At 38.4% G+C, this 23,764-nt stretch overlaps 2 protein-coding genes across 2 annotated transcripts in view; one reads left to right on the top strand and one right to left on the bottom strand.

Annotated features, from left to right (window-relative positions):
* The window catches only part of ZC3H12B (zinc finger CCCH-type containing 12B), a 372,224-nt gene that overhangs the window by 233,459 nt on the left and 115,001 nt on the right, over window positions 1-23,764 (bottom strand). The gene's annotated exons all lie outside the window — the stretch shown is intronic.
* Window positions 1,175-18,943, top strand: ZC4H2 (zinc finger C4H2-type containing). Its single transcript, XM_084788480.1, has 5 exons — window positions 1,175-1,397; window positions 12,579-12,750; window positions 14,772-14,944; window positions 16,002-16,164; window positions 17,478-18,943. Exons 1-5 carry the CDS (start codon window positions 1,345-1,347, stop codon window positions 17,589-17,591), a joined length of 675 nt encoding a protein of 224 aa, XP_084644606.1. The 5' UTR covers window positions 1,175-1,344; the 3' UTR covers window positions 17,592-18,943.

The following is a 23,764-nucleotide window of genomic DNA, read 5'->3' on the forward strand; positions in this document are numbered from 1 at the left end:
CCTAGATGAAGAATTATAGGCAATTAATAGCTATTAAGAGGGAGAGAATCAGTTATTTTCAGATATGAACTCCCTGATCAGTTATCTCATAGTAGTCAGCCCTACAGACGAATCACATATACATATGAATAACACTGAATGAGCTCAGTGGTTTTATTTAAATATATATTTACATATTCATACATATAAATATACATAATTATGAATAAAATGTATGCATGTAGCAATAATGATTAAGGAAGAAAAGGTTATGAATTTGAGACTGGAGGTAAGGGAGTGTAGTGTGAAAATGATATAAATCCAGTACTCATTTATCAGATTCTAAAAAAAATATTAAAAAATGAGTGCTTTACAGAAGCTTTTCAGTTTCTTTTTCTTTTTAAAATATAGTTTATTAAAGCTTTTCAGTTTCATGAGGTACCCTGGACCACTTGCCTTTTTCATTCTCTAATGTAGGCTCTTCCGGGAAATCTCACTCTTCTCTGGAAAACTGTTAGTTTTTAAAACATATTTATATCTTACGTATTCAGGTTTCACCTGGGTGCCTCTGAGCTGTAACAATCTCACAGAACGCTGTATAATCCAATAATTTTCACTCTTTCCTTCATAAAGGCAAGAACTTGTTTTTACTTTCTTAAGTGCCTTCCTCAGTAAATCTTTCATTTACTGGCAAATTATAAGCTCAGTAACTCTTTTCTGGATGGGGAACCAGAAGGAAAGGCGTCCTCCCCACAAGCCCAGTTTCATGTTTTGAAGATTCCCCTTTCTTCAGTTCACCTCCTTTTCCCAGTATTTTCAGCTCCAGTCTATTTACATTTCAATGTCAAAGCTACAAATCCCTAAGTAGCAGCGAGAACACTTGACATCTTGGAAGCTAAATCACCTACAGTTTCTCTCCAGCCCAAGGCATTCTTTAATCTATTTGGGGGTGGGTAGCCCTGAGGCCCGAGTCTCGAGATAAAAGATATGCTTCTCATCTTTCTAGTTGCTTTCGAGAAAATTTCCCTCATTTTGCCGCACATTGGTAGAACAAATATCTTCATTTCCGTGCACTATTCATAATCTTTGACATAATTATCTGTGACATATTGATTTAAAGTGCCGCTACAGGAAATGGAACAAGAATGTTTCGCTTGGCCTTCTGGGAGTTGCAGTTCTAGAGACACCCGGGCTGCCTGGCTGGCCCCGGAACTGCGGACTACAGCTCCCAGGCCTTCTCTACACAGCCCCTACCACACAGGCTCAAAGCCACAAACCAGTAGGAGGTGGCTGTATTGTATCTATTGTATCCCTTGGCTGGTGCGTTTTCACAATTCTCTGGACGTGAAATTGAGAGTGAAAATCATGGCAGATGAACAAGAAATCATGTGCAAATTGGAAAGCATTAAAGAGATCAGGTAAGCCTTTCGCTGCTTAATGCAGCATCCTTCCACTGGCTTCGATCACCCGCCCCCCGCACTCCCCACCCCCTTCGCGGGCATCCCTGGGAGCAAAGAGAACTGTTTTTCTGTGGAAACTATCTATTGTTGGACTACTTGCAAAGGGAATCAGGAACGGAAAAGGGGCCCATTCATCAGAGACTAGTAGATAAGGTGAAGAATGAGGGGACTAGGGGTAAGTTGAAATCAAGTCTTAAGTCCAGAAGAGTTAGTTGGCAGAAGTGTGTGTGTGTGTGTGTGTGTGTGTGTGTGTGTGTGTGTTTGTGTGTCTGAGGGAGGAAGGGATGGTGATGTCTTTCCAGATGTAGCTGAGATAGAATAGAGGTAGAGGGACACACCAGACAACTAACTGCATTCTTTTGGGTACAGAGATAAGAGCAGGCATTCGCGGATGCATTAAAAAAAATGCTTGTTTAGTGTAAGTTGATTTTTCACTTCTTGTTTTTTAAAAAAAATAGTTGAGAATGATTTTCCCTTCAGCTTCATGCCTCAGAGCTTGGGAAAACCGTTTGAGAGCCAAGCTGAGCTAGCCAGTACCATTCAGTTTGTAACTTTGCTGTGGCTATAGGCTGGGGATGCAGATGAACGTGGAGAGGGAGCTGCTCTTCTTCACCACTTTTTCCTATCCTGGGCTTGGAGGGAGGTTGGGAGCTATGGAAATGTGAACAAGAGCTGGAGGTCTGCCAAACTGGTACTCCTCACACCTCCAATAGCTTTCTCAGCAGGCTGAGACGTAGGGCATATCTTTTTGAGAAATTAGGCCAAGATATTTAATACTGACAAGTTGGAGAAGAGCTTGAACCTCTCTGTATGGGACCTGCACTTGGTAACGGTAGTGAAGAGCCTTGCTTTCTTCTTCCTCTTGGAGGGATCGTGGCTTTCCTTTTACAAACAAAGAAAATGATCTAAATAAACTCTCCCTTAAGTTAGAAAATACAAAAACCACAGGAAAAAAAACCATGTATCAACAACAAGAACAACAAAAACCATAAATAAAGATGCTAAAGGGGATCTTTAAAACAACCTAAAAATTCAACACATAGATTCAAGATGAAAAAGACAAAAAAAAAAAAAAAAAAGAGTCAGCTTAAACCTAAAACAAGTGAGATTGTTACTAAATTTTAAAAATTCTCACAGGAGAGGAGAGACAGGACAGAATGAAAAAATAGTTGGAGAAATAAAGACTGATATTGTTCCAAACTGAGGAAAAACAGCTTCCAGGTTCAAGAAGCTCCTCAAACGGTAATAGATTCAACTAAAAGAGATCTCCACCAAGGCATATTATAGTCAGTCTTCAGAAAAAGTAGGAAAAAAAATCTTTAAAGGAAGGCAGCTGACAAGAAGCAATCCCCTAATTGTATCTATGAGGGAAAGATTAGAAAGGCAAATTTCTCAACAGAAAAATAGCAAGGATCTAGTGGAAAGTGGTAAAACATGTTCAAGTGCTGAAGGAAAAGAATTGCCAATGTAGAGTGCAATATGCAGTGATCATATTATACTTAATAACTGAAGACTTTCATAAATGGTGGAATTGTCAGAAGAGGTACTGTGGAAGGATGACAAAAATATTTAAAACAGAGAAAAAGCAACTTTGTAATACCAGGAAGCATAAACTTAGTAAGGCAAAAACATGATTGAATTGACTTTTTTCTTTTGAGTTTTTCCTTAATTATGTGTGGTTATTGAAGAATTTTTTATTTTAATGTTTATTATATATTAATGTATAAAAACTTACATTGACATTTCACATATGTATATAATGTACTTTGATCATATAAACCCCTATTATTCTCTCTTGTTTGCTATCTCATGTCTTCTTCCCTATCAGACCTCTTGAAGGAAACTTTCTAACATAATTATAACATGCCAGTGTATGTACAGGAATATTTATGATATTTTACAAATAGGGGAATGTAAAGAGAAGCAAAATAGATAATGTATTTTACTGAAGTTGGTACTGTGATCTCAGAAGATACTGATAAATTCTGTATATAAGATATTACTGAAAGCAAACACTAAAATAATATAGAGATATGCACAGAAGTATGAAAAAATAAACAAGATTAAATTCTAAAACATGTTTAGTTCATCCAAGAAAGGCAGGTTAAAAAATAAAACCCCAAACCAACCAACCAAGCCACAACAAAAACGAAAAACACCAAGTAAGCAAATGAACCAACTCCCAAGCAGAATATAAAAAGGATATATAAAGGCTAAAAGGCAGATGTAGTTTTAACATATGAATGATTCTGTTGTAGATAATGTGGGGTTGGAAAGCTGTTGTAGTGGCTAAAAGTACTAATTCCTCTTGCAGAGGACCTGGGTTCAGTTGTGGCTCACAACTGCCTGTAGCTCCCGTTCCAATGTTCACATCTGGCCTCCATGAGCATTTGCATGATACAACACAGTAAACTCACAAGGTACACACATATACATCATTAAATTTTTAAAAATTATTTTGTGTATATGGGTGTTTTGCCTATATGTATGTGTGTGCACCACATGCATGCAGTGTCCCTAGAGGACAGAAGAGGAAGTTAGATCCCCTCAGACTACAGTTAAAGATGGTTATTAGCTGCAGTGTAGGTGCTGAGGATGGAATCCTGGTCCTCCGGAATGGCTTTTAACTATTGAGCCATTGCTTCAGCTCTCACATTACAAAGAAAAAAAAAGCTGAATAATTCAAATACAGCTAAAGAGAGATTTGTAGAATGAATTTCTTAAAACATAATTCAGTTATATCCTGTCTATAACAAGCTCACTTAAAAATAATGATATAGGTAGATTATTGGTATAAAAATAATAACCTGCAGCTGGGGGAGGGGTGGTGCACACTTTTAATCCCAGCACTTGGGAGGCAGAGGCAGGTGGATTGCTGTGAGTTCGAGATCAGCCTGGTCTATTAAGCAAGTCCAGGACAGCCAGGGCTGTTACACAGAGTAACGCTGTCTCAAAAAATCAAATAACAACAACACCAACAACAACCTGCAAACAATAAAAAGAGGGCTGTCTCCATGGGAAAAGGCATTTCCCATGAAAGTCTGCCAAAACCCACATAAAGTTGGAAAAAAAAGAACCCCACAAAGTTGTCCTCTGGCTTCTACATGTGCACCATGGCACAGCCACAATCGTACATATATCATATGCACACATAAACTGAAACAAAAACCCAATAATTTTAATTAAAAATATATCTGAAGAAACCAAGAAAGAATCCTCTTACCAAGGAAAACAGATTTCAGAATGAACATTTCCCAGTGACAGAAAATAGACATTATCTAATTAAAAGGGCAATGTGTCAAGAACACACAATTCTAAATTAGCATGTTCCAAAAGTTGAAAAACCACTTTTGGACAATTTTATTCACTTAGTTCATTAATTTTAAATGGAGGAAAATCCTATCAATATATGCTTGATCTCTGCATTTGCCTAGGTAAGTACATATGGGAGTTACAAGGGAGGAACTGCCAAGAAAAGAAAAAGAGGTGGAGAAAGGAACTAGCATTTGTTAAGAACACAGAAACTAAAAAGCTCTTGGATCATTTAATCTTTCTTCTTTCTAAGTGAAAGAATTCTTCCCAGTTTGTATATAAGGCCCAGATTGAGACAGAGAGAGAGACAGAGAGAGAGAGAGAGAGAGAGAGAGAGAGAGAGAGAGAGAGGGAGAGAGAGAGATCAGGCTACTACATATGGATGGTTACATAGCTATCAAAGAAAGTGTATCCTCTGTTCACATGGTACATGCATGCAGCGTCATTATCAAGTGTTCTATAAATGCTGATAACCCAACTAACATTCTATTATTCACAGTTTTCCACCTGTTCTAAATCATGATTACCATTATTTTACAAGTCCCTTTAAAAGACCAATCTATTTTGTTAAAACATTAATGTGCTTGGACTGAAGTAGGAGCGATGGTGGCATTTTGACCTAATGAAGCCAGACTAAGACACACACACAGACACACACAAGAGGGGCAGAGGAGACAGAGCTTTAGATAGAAGTATGTATATTTATATGGATTATCACACACAACAAATGCATAATTTGCAATGGGAAAAGGTGTTAGGGATGGATTCTTTCATTGCAGTGCACCGCCTGACCATGTGCCTAATAGAACCTTCCCTGTCTTTCAGTGCTTATGCTTCAACAATCAGCTTCCAAATTACACATTGCTCTATTTTTTGTCTTTATTTCCTGGTCTTATAATTGATGGACAAGGAGTAAAAGGAAAGACAAGAATGAAGCAAAAATAAGTGTGATAGAAGACAGAAAGAAAAAAGAGAAGAGAGCCTTTCACTACCTCATGTGTATGCCAATATACCTTTAACATGTTCTTGTTGCCAATACATACATATTGTGCATGCATGTGCTCATGACACACACACACACACACACACACACACACACACACACCTGTCTTTGTTTTAAAAACCCTCATTTTAGAAATATATGAGCTGCTGTTAAGGAATATATCATCCAGGTAAATTCTGTACTGAAAACTCCACCTCATTTTCTCACTGTATACACTCTGCAGAGGAACCCTCCATAAATCTGTGGCTTCATAGATCATCTCCCAAACCTTTACACACAGCATCTATTTTCCAACTTCAGCCCTTCATGTACACCACAATCTACTGAGCTTGCCCATCTGGATATGCTACAAATTAAGCTAATCTTTGCCAACCCTTTACGACTCCCCTACTCTCCACTTCTATTTAGCTACTCCCCAGAAAACAACACAATAATGTTATTCATGTTACATTTGCCTCTTGAACTTGAAAGTCCACATTGACTTTGTATTTCTACCGTCAACATTTCACTCAAATTCCTGTCCACCTCCACATCTCCACTTACTGCCCATTTCACGCCGTCATCATCAGTACCCTGAATATTTGCGATACTGTGCTTATTTCTATCTACAGAATTACTTCCCTGTCTCTAGTCTCTCCCCTGTCTTTAATTCAATGCATATTGCTATATGAACAACCTTCCTAAAATATGCATGATGTTTTCCCCCAAACACCCCACTGATTTACCTTTTTGGATAGTAGTATTTTGAAAATATTGGCCGTTACCTCTGGTGGCTTGGCTTGCATATAGCTTTAATCAGTTGCTACTATTATTTTAAATTTGATTTAAAAGATATATATATAAATTTTGATTTAAAAGGTATATAGATTACCAATATACATTGCTTAATAGGTAGTAGGCATAACTTTGGGAAAGCATTGTTTTTGTTAGTTGCGTGTGCATGCACAGTGCGCGCGTGCGCGCGGGTGTGTGGGTGTGTGTACGTTTGTGTATTTGATTATGATGTGAAACTCACTTTCCCTCCTAAGGAACAATAATATTATTCTGTTTATCTGCTGGACATAAATTTTCCTATCATTGTTACTATGACATTTATATCTCTACCACGTTTTATCCCACACTTTCTCCAGTGCTCCAGATCAAGGGAATCAGTTTGCCTAAGCTACAAAGATATCTGTTATGATATTCAACATAGCCTGTTTTGTGATGCAGCTTTTAATTTACATGTCCTCTGTCTTAATTAGGGTTTCTATTATTGGGATTAAAAAAAACATGTTGCAGACTGTCTGGATGAGACCTGATAGGCTGTGGTCAAATGGTGGGGCGGGGGAGGGGGGAGGAGCGTACCTGTCAGAGGTCTAGTGGAGGGGAACAGGGCAGATAAGGGGAGGGGGAACAGGAAGATAAGAGCAAGGGGATTACAATCTGGATGTAATGTGAATACATTATAATAATAATAATAAACCTGAACAACAACAACAACAAAAAACCCCACCGTGACCAAAAGCAACGTAGGGAGGGAAGGGGTGATTTGCCGACACTTACAGGTGACAGGCCATCACTGATATTAGTCAAGGCAGGAACCTGGAGGCAAGAAGTGGGGAAACCATGGAGGAGTGCTGCTTACTAGATTTCCCTCATGGCTTACTCAACCTGATTCCTTATAGCACCCGAGACCACCAGCCAGGGGTTGTCCTACACAGCACATATGTTCTTCATCTGCTTGTTTACTCCCCCCCCCCTTCAGCTAGTGCTCAGTACTCATCTGACAACTGTTTTAGCCCCAAGGTTCAGACAAGATCAAGTCCAAGACAGCTTGGGCCTCTGAGACTTAAAGTCAACCCAAACAGTAGTGGCCATGGGAGGAAGAAGGAGTTGGAACTTGGAACTGAGCTGCAACAGTCTTTAAATTAGTGCTATTTTGCTTTTCTCTTAATAGCTGTTTTTTCCCCAGATAATCCAATTAGCTTTAAATACAGAACCTTTGGTATTTGAATAACGTTACCTGAGTGGAAGAAGCAAGAAAAGCTGACTTTAAAACAATCCACCCAGTATCATTCATAGAACACGTGCATTAAGCCATACACAAGCTGGGGTATTGAGTGGAGGCTTATCACTGGGATTGAATTGGATCTGATCTGAGGTATCTACTAATTTTCATTTGGTCTCTTTCCTGAGTTTCAGACTCAAATATCCAACTGAACACTGAGCCATCACTTTTGCTTCTCATACAAGCACCAACAGAATTCTTTACCCAATCATACTACAAGCATCCTCTTTAATCTGTTTCTCCTATCACAGCAAATGCCACTACCAATCTGCACGTCGTTTACTGCTATTGACTCTGTGATAATTCATATCCAAATCTTTAGCATGCTGCACTGAAACTTGAACATGCATAATGTTTTACCCAGAGGCCTGCTTAATTATAGGCTGGTCAGACTCATTTGCAAGGCCTCTGACTTAGTACATATTAAACCAAGATGGAGAATGTATATTTCTAACAGGTTCCCAACTGATCATGTTGGTTTTAGTCCAGTTCTTGAAGAGCCACCCTAGTAAGGCCTTGCACATTATACCATTAAAATATGATCCGAGTCTCATTTCCACTGGTCAGTTTCTATTCACTTGGTTATCTCAACCTGGGGTCCTATAGGTTGTAGGTGTCCTACCCCTGCTTTTTGAGTGAGCACTGGTTTTGAGTTGTTATGAAATTTGTCACAGGGGAGCCCATGCAGTTTCTACAAGTAATAGATAAACCATGTCCCTAAAATGCTATTTCTCCTTTCATAATAGGCCTAAAGAAGTCACTCTGGAGAAAGTGGCCAGCTAAAGGCTTTTTTCTTGGAAAGCATTTCCTTTTTCTGTATCTATATCTGGAGAATGTATAATTTAGGAGGATTAGGAAGCTAATTTTAAAAGTTTTATGTAAGGATTTGTTTCTTGGTACTGCGGGGAGCACCCTGCAGTTTTCCTGGCCATGCTCTGGCCTTATCAGCTGTCCTTTAGTCTTTGGGGGAGGATCTCATTAGGAGATTCCTTTAAGGACTTGGGTGGTTTCCTCATCTGTAGGGCCAGTTACTCCAAAGATATCTCACATAGCCATCCAGTTCCTCTGACTCTTACTTTTCATATAGAATTTTCAAGATTCTAAAGAGTTCCATGATATGCCTTATTTTACCTTGAAAATTGGTGAGCCATCCAGGACCAGAATGCACCCCACTGCCTTATGGTCCATGAGTTTACACATAGGAAGATGACTAGCTTCATAGTACTAGGTTTTCTTCTTTCTGCATATATGACCCAGACAACTCATTTTACTCATATCAGTCTCAAAATTTTGTCTTTACAAATGAAACTCAATATACGTATGTGGGAGGGTCTTGTGACCATGACATTTCATAGCATGTAACGTTCCTAGAGCAGTCGCTAGACTGTAGTAAGCTCTACAAATGTAATATCTATTACAACTGATCAAAGCTGTTATAAAATAACTCATTTTGTGGTATCGGGAATAGAACCCTGGGGCTCATATATGTTAGGCTCTATCACTCTATAACTCTAATACTAAGTTAGGTGATATGTTTCTTAACACATGTTTCCTTCTAACGCAACACAGATTCCTGCCACTTCATTTGTATTTGTTTTCATTTTCATTTAATTCCTGGAATTAAAATTTTTTCCTGGTTTATTCTTTGGCCCATTGATCATTCAGTAAAGTGTTACTCAGTCTATATGAGGTTGTGTAATTACTACCAATTTGTTTGCTGTTGATTTCAAGCTTTATTCAAGCTTTATAGGCTCTACAGAATTATTAAATTTTTCCTTGTTAAAATCTGTTTTGTTTCCCAGTATGTGGTCTGTTTTTAGAGAAGCTTTCATGGGGTACTAAGTAAAGTGTATTTTCTTTGGTATTTGCATGGAATATTCTGTAGATGTGTTAGGCCTATTTGATGTTGATGCCACTTAATTCTGGTGTGTTACTGTTTATATTTTGTCTTTTGTCCTGACTATTGGAGGAAATGGGGCAATAAATGTATCGACTACTCTTGAGTTGAAGCTAATTTTTATCTTGAAGTGCAATAATCCCCTTTTTATGTAATTGGCTGCACAATAGTTTGGTACATGTATAGATATCTGTACTATCATCTTGCTTGTTTCCTTGATTAAAATAAAGTATCTTTTGTCATATTTTTTGAGACTATAATATAATTACACTATTTCCTCCTTCCCTTCCCCTAACCCTTCTCATGTACCCTGCCCTTGCTCTCATTCAAGGCTCATTTTCTTTAATTGTTGTTACACTGTGCATGTGTGTATTACATATTATAATGTGATATATATGTGTATATATGTGTGTGTCTGTGTATATGTACATATATAACATTTGCATATTTCTAAACATATAAATAGAACTTTCTCAGTCTATATAATGTTACTTTTATGTGTATGATTTCAGGGCTGCCCACTTGGTACTGGATAACCTTCCCTGGGGGGGACTATTTCTCCCCCTTTCAGCATTTCTTCACTGCCTATAGTTCTTTGTCTAGGCTTGAGGTATTGTGAGATTTCCCCCATTCATGTTTGCATGTCTGTTGGTATCATCCTTGTTCAGGTCATGTTTCAGCAGCCATGTCTGTGAGACTTCATGATTGTAGTAGCTTCTCTAACATTTCTAGAAGACACAATTTGACAGCATCCTTCCCGTTTCTTTAGCTCTTAACCCTGACCCCAAAATCATCTGCAATGATCTCTGAACCTTCAGTGGAGGAGTTGTATTGTAGAAAGGACTGAGCTCTGCATGCTGAATTTTGACCAGTCCTGGTTTTCTATAAATGGTCTTTGTCTGTTGCAATGAGAAATCTCCTTGAGTGGTGAGAACTATACTGATCTGTGTGTATAAGGATAAATATTTAGAACGTAGTTAAGGATAATACTGGTTTATGTGATTGGTGGTTGTAGATTCTTCTCCAATAGCCATGGCTTCACTAGCATGGAGTAATTAAGTAGATTTCCAGTATCATGGAAAACCAGAGGCATGGTTTCCTTCTTGTTGAGTGAGTCTTAAGTCCAATTTGAGAGCTATTGGTTACCATCAAGTTATACATGCCACTCTGTTGAAGGAGATAATTATGGCTGAACTATTGGGTAGATCTGGGGAGTTGGGCAGTCAACTATAATTTGTTGACTGCTCATCATGTGCCACATAGCTTGGGAATTTACATTTGTTAACTCATTTAATCCTTACCACATGGCATATGACGTAGGTGGTGTTATTTCCACATGAGGACTGAGTAAATCAAAGCTGAGAGAATTAAGATAATCAGATAATCCCACTTGATATTTAAAACTGTAAGAATCCCCTTCCAGCTGAGGAGGAAGGACTTAACTCATTCCAGCGTGTCAGCTGTGTATTGGTCTCTGCCAAAATCCTTATATTCATCTAAGCCCCTCTCCCTCTCTCAGTAGGTGGTTCTGCCATGATAATCTGTCCTTAGTTGTTCCTTTAAAAGTTGTGTCTTTCTGCTCTAAGGTCTTCATTCATGATGTTCTCCTTACTTGGACTGATTTCTCTTGTCTCTCTGTACTCACTGACAGAGGATAAGTGTTCAGTAAATACTTGTTGGATGTGTGTGTGTGTGTGTGTGTGTGTGTTTGTGTGTGTGTGTGTGTGTGTGTGAGAGAGAGAGAGAGAGAGAGAGAGAGAGAGAGAGAGAGAGAGTGCACATGACCACACATGTGTACTCATGTTTGCACTACTTAGTGCATATTCATTAAATATAGTTAAATGTAAATTTAATTGTTATTATACGAAGGCAAAAATCTAGTAAAGGGAAAAACCAGCATGTATGCCCAGGTATGAGTTTAAAGTGCATAGTCTTTCATGACATGTCCCTGCCTGCACAACAAATGGGTAGCCTGCACTGTGCTGGCTACATAAATCAAGATAAGCTGCCGCTCTGAATATCAGTTTCCCATCTCTAAAAGTAGGGTAGAAATAGACAAAACTTCCAGCTGGGTGTGGTGGCGCACACCTGTAATCCCAGTACTCTGGAGGTAGAGGCAGGTGGATCTCTGTGAGTTCAAGGCCAGCCTGGTCTACACAGCAAGTCCAGGACAGTCAAAGCTACACAGAGAAACCCTGTCTTGAAAAGAAAAAAAAAAAGAAATAGACAAAGTCCCAGGTGTTCTGTTTGTAATCTAAAAAAGGTTGAGAACAGAAGTCTAGACAAAAAGGGGTTTAAATAAATGCTTTTCCAATAAAACTAAATATTGTTCCTCTGTAGAACAAGTCAACAGCTACATCAGGAGTTCTACATATGCCTGGTAACTTGACTCAAAGGTAATGTAAAGAACTGTGTAATATGCAGATATTGTAGTTAGTTTTGCATCATTATGTTAGTGTTCCTGGCATGAGCAACACAAAGGGAAATTTTTATATTATTAGCAGCTGTGCTGTATGGTATGAGAGCCATTAGCCAAAAGTTTAAAGTTAAATAAAATTTATAACTCAATTCTTTACAGTAGCTACATTTCGTGTTCACTGGTTGTCTCTAACTGTGAGAGGAAGGGTTAGAAAAATGGCTTAGAAGAAAAAACCTAATCCCGGCACTTGGGAGGCAGAGGCAGGTGGATCGCTGTGAGTTCGAGGCCAGCCTGGTCTACAAAGTGAGTCCAGGACAGCCAGGGATACATAGAGAGACCCTGTCTCACAAAACCAAAAAAAAAAAAAAAAAAAAAAAAAAAACCAACTAACTCTGCTTTCCATTTCTTTCTTCCTCCATTCTCCTATTGGCCTGCTTCCTACTTTTGAGAAATTTCAGGAACAAGACTCTGCAGATGGAAAAGATCAAGGCTCGCTTGAAGGCTGAGTTCGAAGCTCTGGAGTCCGAAGAGAGGCACCTGAAAGAATACAAACAGGAGATGGATCTCCTGCTACAGGAGAAGATGGCCCATGTGGAGGAGCTCCGACTGATTCACGCTGATATCAATGTGGTATGTGGCTGGTTGCCTGGAGCCCATCTCTGGGCCCATTAAGGATGAGGAAGTAGAGAATGTTGTTACTTTTTATTTAGATGTGACAGTAGCCAGCTCAGAGGAGAAGGTATCAAGCTACTGTGGGAGTAGAAAGTGCCAGGAGTTCTGGTTATGTCACTGACTAACAGCAGTGGACAAGTCCTTCATTTCGGAGCATCATATTTTCTCCCTGTATTATGAAAGAGGCTAATTGACCTTCAAGGGGTCATTCAGTTCTGACATGTTCACATTCTGGAACCCTGCAGCTTAAGAAGTAGCCAAGGAAAAGTGGACTAGATCCCTGCCTCTTGAAAGGAGAGCTTAGCATGCTCAAAAGCTTTCCACCAGACCAAATGAATCATCTTTGTCTGCTTACCAAAGTGGGGCTCTCTCATCAGATGGCCATTTGGAAGCTCTTGAAACATTGGGAACAAACTGCTGAGTTGACAAACTTCCCTTGTTTGGCGTTATTGGTAAGGAGTCTGGGCTTCTGCACTGGTTATTCCTTGATCAAGAAGTGAAAAGTGTTTACCTGTCAGGTCCTTTTTAATCCTTACAGCCTATGACAGTAACTTTAAAAATTCATTTTTGATGGGGCTGAGTTTCTATTCTTGGGAAACTCATCTCTGTGGGGTTACTCATTTCCAGAATATTGTCAGGCCTAGAATCTTTTTTAAAATATATAAATGAGGCTTCCATAATAGATCCTTGGGGTTTTGTGTGCTAGTAGCACAAGAATCTGGGTCTCCTGAGGGAACCGTAGACTTTGCTGCAAGCTAAATGATGATATAGAACCAATAGAATGAGTAATGTGGTTTTTAATTTTTTATTTATTTTTATTAAATATTTTCACATATACATTTATATTATGATGCACACACACATATGTATATATTAAACTACCTATAGCAGGAAGAACCATGAAACAGGAAATATATCAATGTTACATTCATAGTGTTTTGGCTATTTGTATTTGGCAGCCTTGAAGAAAACATCTTTCCTGTCTTGGTGAGTCTAAAATTCCGAATGCAAATCAATATCTATCATATCTCATCATTATCAACTTAAAACATCTATCTAGATTTAAAAAGATCTTTGAGAATCCAGCCCGCAGATCTCACACTCGACCACCATGGTCAGCTGGAGAGCCTATGAGAACACAAATTGTTGAACTTTACTCCAGAGTTTCTAGTTGTGTGTGTGTGTGTGTGTGTGTGTGTGTGTGTGTGTGTGTGTGTGTATTAGGTGAGGGCTTGAGAATTTAAAATTCTTACTGTGTAAATGCTAATGCTGCTGCTGCAGCTGCTGGTGAGGAGAATGGGGTGGTGGAGTAGAAGTGTAGGAACCACATTTTGAAAACAATTGACTTAGAAAAAAATGTAACTGGCCTGGAGGACACAAGTCCTCGTCTTCTTTTTTTCCTCTTTCAGATAGAGTTTCTCTGTGTGTAGACCTGGCTGTCCTGCAACTCACTCTGTAGACCAGGCTGGCCTTGAACGTACAAAGATACATCTGCCCCTGCCTCCCATATGCTGGAATTAAAGGCATGCACCACCACTGCCTAGCTAAGTCATTGAATTTTGTGTAGGTTTTGTCCCTAAGAAGTATTTCCCTAAATAAATCTCTGAGCTTCTGCTCACTAACCTCTACCAGTAATTCTGAGGTGAACTAGATGGTCTCTAAAGACAATTCCAGCTATGAGATGTTACTAATTTGAGTAATTTAACCAGCATTTTATGAGCTTTTACTCCTATAGTTCATTCGTATACTAAGTGCTTCGCATGAATTTGATCATTGAATCTTTATTGAGACTACATGGGGTATGCACTATTGAACTTTCACTATTATAGTGAACTGAGGATTGAGTGTGTAGAAACGACAGCTAGAGGACTTGGCCGTAGACTTGTCTCTCTCTGAATTCTGTGCTATTATCCATTCAGTTATAAAGCCTCTTGAGAACTTTGTGATCCTTTCTGTTTCTACCCCGTTCTATTCTCTAGATGGAGAACACCATTAAACAGTCTGAAAATGACTTAAACAAGCTGCTAGAGTCAACCCGGAGGCTTCATGATGAGTATAAGCCACTGAAAGAACATGTGGACGCCCTGCGCATGACCTTGGGCCTTCAGAGGCTTCCTGACTTATGTGAAGAGGAAGAGAAACTCTCCTTGGAGTAAGATGCCTGCCATTGACCCCAAAATAACACAATGTAGCAGAAGGAGGGTGGGATGGTAGTGGTGGGAGAGGGCTTGCAACATGGATATATACATAATGCTTGGCCTGAAAATCAGAATACATAGACCTATTCTTAGGCATTTCAGTGGATAATTCCTTGCATAACCTTCTGCAAGTCTCTATGCTGACATGTTCTATAAGAAAAATGATGAGATGGAGATTGACAGGCAACTCTTTAAAATACTTGGTACAATTTTGGACAACATAAGAATTTTATCTATGCACTGGTATGATGGCTCAGGGAGTAAAAGGGCTTTCTACCAAGCCCATGGACCTGAGTTCTGTTCCTGAGACCCACGTGGTGGAAGGAGGGAACGAACTCCTCCAAGCTGTCCTATGACTTCCACACAGACACCATAGCATCATGTACCTGCATATATATTCACACACATGCACAAATAAATACATCTAATATAACATTTAAAAAATAACTTACCTATAAATTTTAAGAGGTCACTTGCCAAGCTAGGACCTAGAGGAGTATACAGAAACCCTTGAAAACACGAAATGATACACTTCCATGTTCTCCAGGACCTACTCTGTCCTTTAATATCAAGACTCAGAGTAAAACACTAGGCTCATTTTAAAGAGAGGAAGACAGTTCAGCCCAACAGAGAAAGTGTATCCTAAAGGTATAACTGGTTGCCTATAAAAGTAGTGAGCTTCCTGTTCCTAGAAGGATATAAATATAGGCCTGAGAATACATAATAAAACATTGCAAATGACCATCAAATAGATAATCGGTCTAAATATCTTGCTAGCCCTGAGATTTTCTGATCATCTACAAGCTGTCAAAGTTAAGAAGCAAAATGTCTACTGTTTCTACTGATAATGTGTCTTATATTAAGGGGAAAGAGCCATATGCTGTGGGGAGGGCATTACCTTCCTAGAGAGGGCCCTAGTATAATTTTTGGTTCCGTAGCTTAAGGACTTTCAGAGGGGCAGGGTTCTTCTTGCTTTTAGAATGATCCAGCCAATGTCTTTCATCCCTCAAGTTACTTTGAGAAGCAGAAAGCAGAATGGCAGACAGAACCTCAAGAACCCCCTATCCCCGAATCCCTTGCTGCTGCAGCTGCTGCTGCCCAACAACTCCAAGTGGCCAGGAAGCAGGACACACGGCAGACAGCCACCTTCAGACAACAGCCCCCACCTATGAAGGTGAGTAAGCTAGGCTGGACCATGGAGGGAGCAAAGCATTCTGCAGTAGGGGACTGATGCTGCGCTGCCTGAAGCTGTGGCCTTATTTACTTGATTTTAGATCTTACTTAAACATTGTTTGACTGGGACACAAAGAATGGGGTGCTATGTTAAATCCATGTTGCTTTTGTTGCTGTACATTACCAGAGAGATTAAAATATAGGGAGCTTGGCAAGCTCTGCTAAAATACAATTCGCTAAAGGTTAGAAAGATAGTCTTTATAAAAATATATATACTGAACATATCTCATTCGTGAGGGATTCAGCAGAATCACAAGGCAGGTTCTAAGTACATTTGATGGACATGGTTGGAAACAAATGAAATAAACTTGGAAATTTTTGTACAGAAATTATTTACGTCTTATAGATACATAAATGAATGACTTTTATGATTATGTTTTCTTATTAATGGAATTAATTTGCGGTTTTACTAGGCTAAAACTATTTGTGAGTTATCAGTGTAATATCATAGAACCAAGTCAATAGTAAATAGTAAATAGATATGGTTGCCCAGTAGACCATAACCTATTGGTAGAGCCTGGCTTGCTACATATTTTCATTGAAGTCACCTGGCACACACATATGCCAGGTGATTTGTGTATTATATCTTAACATAAAGTTGAATAATTGCAACAAACCAATTAATGTGAAAAATCTAATATATTTATGAGCCACCACATGGCTCAGGATCTAAAAGCATTTACCATGTAAACTTGATGGTCTAGATTTGATCTCTAAATCCCATGGTGGATGGAAAGAAAAGTCCTCAGATATGCACACATGTTCTCTGGCATGTTCTCACATCTCTCTCTCTCTCTCTCTCTCTCTCTCTCTCTCTCTCTCTCTCTCTCTCTCTCTCTCTCTCACAGACACACACACACACGTGCATTTTCACACACAGATCCACAAATTTTTAATTAAAAATATTTTTTGAAGTCTAAATATTCACTGCCTTGGTTATTATAGAAAATGCTTTCTGATTTATCCTGTCCAAGAAAAAAGTCAATAGTCCATGGGTTAACTTGTTAGGGATAATGTTATGATATAATGCTGCATAGATATATAGTTCTTATTTTATTTCCAAGTTTTACCTTCATTGTTCTATACTTGTCTCTGTGTTGTATCCTTTACACCTAAGTTCTATGGCTTCTAAGAACCCTGAATCTACCAATGTAAAAGTATAATTGTTTTCTGGGCCCCTGAGTATCAGCCATCTGAACCATTGCTTAGAAGAATCTGACGACTGACTTCATTTATCCTGTCTACCCCCACCAGGCCTGTTTGTCATGTCACCAACAGATTCATCGAAATGCACCTATATGCCCTCTGTGCAAAGCTAAGAGTCGGTCACGGAACCCCAAAAAGCCAAAACGGAAGCAAGATGAATGAAGAGCAGGTGAAGGGGACCTCCTGTTGATCATAAACCCTCCCCTTCGCCAGAGTGATAGATGTCATGATTTTTTAAAATATCCCGCCCTTACCCCTACTGAGTCTTCTATTTAAGTCTTCTCTTCGCTGGAAGAATAACCCCTCTCTTTGCTCTTAGTTCTTTCTGCTCTTGAAAGTTCTGGTTTAAGAACAGCTGTGGTTTGGGTGTTACTGACTGAGTCTCATAAACCCTCTCTCCTCTCCCACTCACATTTCAACTACTGCCCTAGGTAGGACCTGAGTAAGGGATAAAAGGCCCCAGCTGACTCTTTCTTTTGTTCCTGAGGACTGGAGCCTAATGTGCTGTAGAGTGTAAGGCCAGAATGAGATCTACGTCTTGTTTTAGGAAAAGGCCTCAGCCATTTCCTTCCCTCTATTTTTGCCTTAGGCTCTGAAGGGACAACAACGTTATTTTTACTGAACTTCTCAATGGGCTGAATGCATGTATCTCCCCAATATTCAGGTCATCATTAAAGCCCAGGGTAACTTAGACCAATGTTTCTTCGTATATTTACTTGGTGTTATGCTCTAATTCCATCCAAGTCTTCCAGTTATACTGAAATTCTTACGTAGCAGGCTGGGCATCTTGAGATTCCCAAGATCTTTGGGTCTTTCCCCATACTTCTAGTCTTTGCAAACCAGTAGACATCCCCCACAGTGAAATTAGAGAGCCAGACCCATGCTACAAGTCTCACCTAGTTTACTACTTAAAATGCTAGGTCTTATTGTTATGGTATAGGAATATCCTTGGGCTGAGGAACCCTAAGCTGACTTTAGCTTTGGATTTTGTTCAAAAACCATTGCATTACTCTAATACGTGCTCACTGGTCTACCGTTGTGAGGACAGAAGTGGACATGAATGCTAATCATTTTATACATGTGAGTAGGACTTTGTTTTTCTATTCTCTCCTCCTTTTGAGTCCGTCTTCTGTAAGGTAGCTTCAGTTAAGGACAGTTATTGGTCACTATTTTTCAGTGGATTATGTAGGTGACCTTTCTTCCCCCAAAAGAAAAGTCACTAAACTCAAATCCCACAGCTCACTTCTTTATCAAAGCTAAACCTCGTAATCATGTTACTCTCAGACCTGTGGAATGAAGTCAGGGCTGACTGATCAAAAAGACTTAGCTCTAGGTCTCTATCTCTGGCTGGGGGAGAACAGGGAGATATTTATCCTATTTTTCTTTAACTTCTTGTTTTGTGTTACCATGATATGTGCTCAAAGCATCAAAAATTCCTCTGCCTTTTGAAAGTAAAAGTGTTATGATATCATTTCATAAATCCTTTTAAATAAATGTTCATTTGTTGGAATAAATGCTAACTGTGTGCATTCTGTGTACTGGATAATAATAATAATAGTAACAACAACAACAACAACAACAGAGAGAGGAGAATAAGAAAGATGGAGTGGGCTACAGAGATGTGACCAAGAGCTGGGACCACTGTGTATGGAGAGAGATAGTTGGATGGTTGGGGGCAGTGCACTGGCTGCAGTGGAACTGCAGGCCAAGAGCACGACCCCAGTGCTGAGACTCACCATGATTTTCTTAGAGTTAAGAATATGGGGAGGACTATATCCCTGCCACTGCCTAAGTACATGAAAACATGGGGACATGGTAAAAGAGACCAAAGCAATTACTTTAAGGCAGGAAGTATAGAGCATTGGCATAAAAGCAGCCAAGATCTAGGCAGGATGCGAACATCCAGCAAGAAAGGTGCAGGGAAGCATGAGTGAGGGACCCTTCCATGTACCCCTAAGAGCCTCATAAACTGAAAGTCAAGCTTGAAAGTTTGCTCACCAGCACACTAGAGAGAAGGCTGTGGCTAGCAGATGGAGGTGCCTCAAACCAGGGAACTCATATGGAAAACTATCTGACATAGAAACACCCAGCAGACCGAACATACTGCTTTAACTTGCTTTACTTACTAAAAAGACACACAAATGTCTAAACACTGAGTCCAATTTTGTTATTTGTATATGATTTCAGGCTGATCACTTGGCATGGGGCAACCAATATGGTGGCTTCTCCCTTGGAAAGGCTCATTATCCTCTTAGTAGTCATTAGTTACCAGTAGTTCTTTGTCTAAAGGTGGGACCACACAAAACTTTCCTGCATCCATATTAACATGTTTACTGATACTGCTATTGTTCTAGTCTTGTTTATACAGCTATTTCTAGGACAGATGGCTACACCACAGATTCCCTGGTACTCTGACTCTTATAATCTTTCCACCCCCCTCTTAATTTTCTCTGAATCATAGATGCAGGGACTATAATGTAAATGTTTCTGTTGGGGCTAGACTCCCAATGATCCATTGATTTTGCATTTTGTTCAGTTGTTTTCTATGATGTCTCCATTTGCTGTAAATGGAAGCTTCATTGAGGGGTGACAATAGCTATACTGATCTGTAAGTATAAGGATTACAATGTAGTAAGGAATTATGCCGGTTTACTAAAGTGATGCTCATAGATTCTTTTCTCAAGTCTATAAACTCACTAGCCCCAGGAAGTTCTCTAGGTTTCCAGTACCATGTATGAATTTCCTACTGTTGAGAGGGCCTTAAGTCCAATTAGACAGCTGTTGGTTGCCACCAACATGTGGCACATTTATGCATATCTTGCCATGCTGTTAATTGTCATGGTTCATAGGTGTTGCAGTTGGGTAGGATGGTTTCATTGCTTTCCTCTTGTCAGCTTGTATAGTATTTTCTGGAACCATTGAAGCTAGACGGCAGAGAAGAGGCTTTCAGATCAGGACCAGTTTGAGTCATCTCAGTCCTGTGTCCTATGTCTGTGGTGTCTTCAGTAATAGGAACTCATCTTAAGCTCTTGAGAGGCAAGCAAGGGCTATATTGATAATCTCTATGTTTTGGGAGTCATATGGACTACCCTACCAACCCTTCCAACCTGGTACTAAGGTTTTGTTAGCCTATGGTTCTTATAAAGAGTGTTGTCAGCTCAAGTAGCTTAATTTCCTTTAATATGCACATATACGTATATATGTATACATATGCTTAAATGCATAGTGTGTAATTTAGGTAAATATAAAATAATGACCTAGTGAAGTTTCATCAAACAACCTTGGTGTTATTTGTCTCTTGTTTGTCCTTGGGTTTTTTTTTAAATTTTTGTATTGACCTTTCCACTACTTCCCCAGTTGGAGATCCTCATCATTGTTCTGTTTCCTACCATTTCATATCATTTGTATTCTGCTATTTCCCTCTAAAACCACCCCAATTGTCCCTTTATAGTTTTCTGTTTTCTGTGGATACTCCGTGTTGTATACTCACATCTGAGGATTTGGAGTTGGAAACTGTAGATAAGAGAAAACATGAGGCTTTCTGGTTTCTGGGTCAATCCATTTACCTGCAAATTCCATGATTTCATTTTTCTTTATAGCTGGATAGTATGTTGTGTATATGTACAATATTTTTATCGATTCATTGTTGGATGGACATTTGTTTCCATTTCCTGGGTATTGTGTATAGAGCACAGTGATGAACATGGCTTACCAAGTATCTATGGAGTATGATGTTCATTTCTTTGGGCACATGCCACAGATTGGATAGCTGGGTCATATGTAGATTAATTTTTATTTTTGAGGATTATTAATCTGCACTTCCACTAACAGTGAGAATTTTCTCTTTCTGTACAACCACCTCAAGACTTGTCAGTTCCTTTGTTGATCTTAATCATTCTATCTGGAATGTGAGGAAATCTCAGTGTTGTTTTAATTCTCAATTCCCTGTTTGGTAAGTATGTTGAACACTTTTTGACATATTTCTTAGCCATTGTTATTTCTTCTATTGAGGACTCTGTTTTGATCTCTAGCCTATTTCTTATGCGATCATTGTTTATTTTGACTATTTCTTGAGTTTTTGTATATTATGGATATTAATCCTCTGCCAGATATATAACTTGGCAAAGAGTCTTGCCCATCCTAATGGTTTCTTCTTGACTCAATTGATTGTTACCTTAGCTGTACAGAAGCTTTTTTTGGTTTTATGAGGTCCCACTTGTCAATCATTGGCCATAATTTCTTTGCAAATAGAGTCCTATTCAGAAAATCTTTTTCTACAACTATATCTTTCAGGATACTTCCTGTATTTTCTTTTAGCAGTTTGAATGTTTTATACATCAAGTTGAGGTCTATGATGCACTTGTATCTAATATTTGTATAAGATAATAGAAGTGTATCTAACGTCATTCTTCTGCATGTGCACACCCAGCTTCCCCAAGACCTTGAAGATGCTGCCTTTTTCAAGTGTGTCTTTTTTTTAATCTTTTGTCAAATATTATGGTTTTAGTTATATGTTCTCATATTAATGTCTTACACTTTATTCTTTTGGTCTAGCTGTGTCAGTATCATATTGTTTTTATTGCTAAAGCTGTACAAGATATTGAAGTCTAGAATAGTAATCCTTCCAGTATTCTTTTTGCTCAAGATTACTTTGGCTGTTTTGAGTCTTTTCTGTTTTCATATAAATTTTAGCGTTTATTCTATTTCTATGAAGAATGGTGTGGGTATTTTTACTGGGATTGCATAGAATGTATAAATTGCTTTTGATAAGATGATCGTTTCCACAGTGTTAATTCTACCAATCCATGAATACATGATATCTTTCTATTTGCTAGTGTCTTAGTCACTTCAGAGATTTGACGTTTTCATTGTAGAGGTCTTTTACCTCCTTGGTTAAGTTTATTCTAAGATATTTCATTGTCTTTAGTGCTATTGTAGTTGGAAGTGTGCTATGGTATCAGTCTTAGTACATTTGTGCATTTTGATGAAAGTATTGATTGTTTCTACAAGCTTTCTGGTGGAATTTTGGAGATCTCTTACACATAATATTGTATTATCTGAATAATTTGACTTATTTTCCTGTTTGTATATGTTTAATTTCCTTGGATTACCTTATTATTAATGTTAGCATTTCCAGCACCGTATTGAAAAAGAGGGTGGCTCTGTATCATTCCTGATTTTAGTGGGATTGCTTTGAATTGGATGTTGGTTTGCCATATATCTCTTTTATTATGTTTGTTATACTCTCTCCAGTCTTACTCTCTCTAAGACTTTTATCATGAAAACATGCTGAATTTTGTCAAAGGCCTTTTCTGAATCAATTGAGATGATCACGTGACTTTTACCTTTAAGTTCATTTATATTATTTATGCTGTTTATTGACATACATATTTTAATGACTCTACATTTCCAGCATAAATACAAGTTGATTGTGGTAGATGATCTTGATATATGCAGTTTGCTATGATTTCATTGAGGAATTTTGCATCTATGTTAAACAGCAATATTGATCTGTAGTTTTGGTTTTCTGTTGTGTCTTTTTCTGGCTTAGGTATTGGAGTAATACTAACTTCAGAGAATGAATTTGGAAATGATAATTCTCTTCTATTTTTTTTTAAGAGTTTAAGGTTGTAATTCTTTCAAAGTCTAGTGGAATTTTGCTGTGATTCGATCAGCACCTGAATTGCTTTAGTTGCAAGGCTTTTTATTACTACTTCAATCCTGTCCTTTGTTATGGATTTGTTTAGGTTGTTGGTCCCTTCTTGGTTTAACATTTGTAGTTTCGATAAATCAGGAAATTTACCCATTTCTTTTATAATTTCCAACTTAAGGAAGTACGGGTTTTTCAAATATTTCCTTATAGTGTTCTGTATTTCTCTAGTGTCTCTTGTAATATTTCCCTGTTCATTGATATTTAGAGGTATTATTGAAAAAATGTGTGTAGATTGAAGTCAATTTGATGTTTCTTTTCTTTCTTTCTTTTCTTTTTCTTTTTCTTTCTTTTTTTTTTTACTGACTTATGGTCTTAGTTGTGGTTTATTTTTTTATTAAAATATAACTTCGTTTTCTTTTTAGAGTCTCTTTGATGTGCATATTCTTTTCTTCAATTCAAAGTATTGCTTCCAGTATTGTCTGTAGCAGGTTTTGTTTTGTTTCATATAATATTTTAGGTTGTTTGATCATGGAAACTCTCTCTTTATCTTTCAACGGTGGCACATAGTTTACCTAGGCACAATGATGTAGGTTGGCGCTCATGGTCTTTTAGATCTAGGAGTTCATTGCTCCAAGTTCAGTTTCCATCAAAAAATCAGGTATTATTCTAAGGGGTTTCCTTT

This window comes from Acomys minous (assembly GCF_964271855.1).
Source record: "Acomys minous genome assembly, chromosome: 7".
Taxonomy (NCBI): domain Eukaryota; kingdom Metazoa; phylum Chordata; class Mammalia; order Rodentia; family Muridae; genus Acomys; species Acomys minous.

Coding starts and splice junctions, on each gene's coding strand:
- ZC4H2 (XM_084788480.1), top strand. CDS start 1,345: ATGGCAGATGAACAAGAAATCATGTGCAAATTGGAAAGCATTAAAGAG. Junction 1,398..12,578: donor GAAAGCATTAAAGAGATCAG/GTAAGCCTTTCG, acceptor GAGAAATTTCAG/GAACAAGACTCTGCAGATGG. Junction 16,165..17,477: donor AACAGCCCCCACCTATGAAG/GTGAGTAAGCTA, acceptor TACCCCCACCAG/GCCTGTTTGTCATGTCACCA.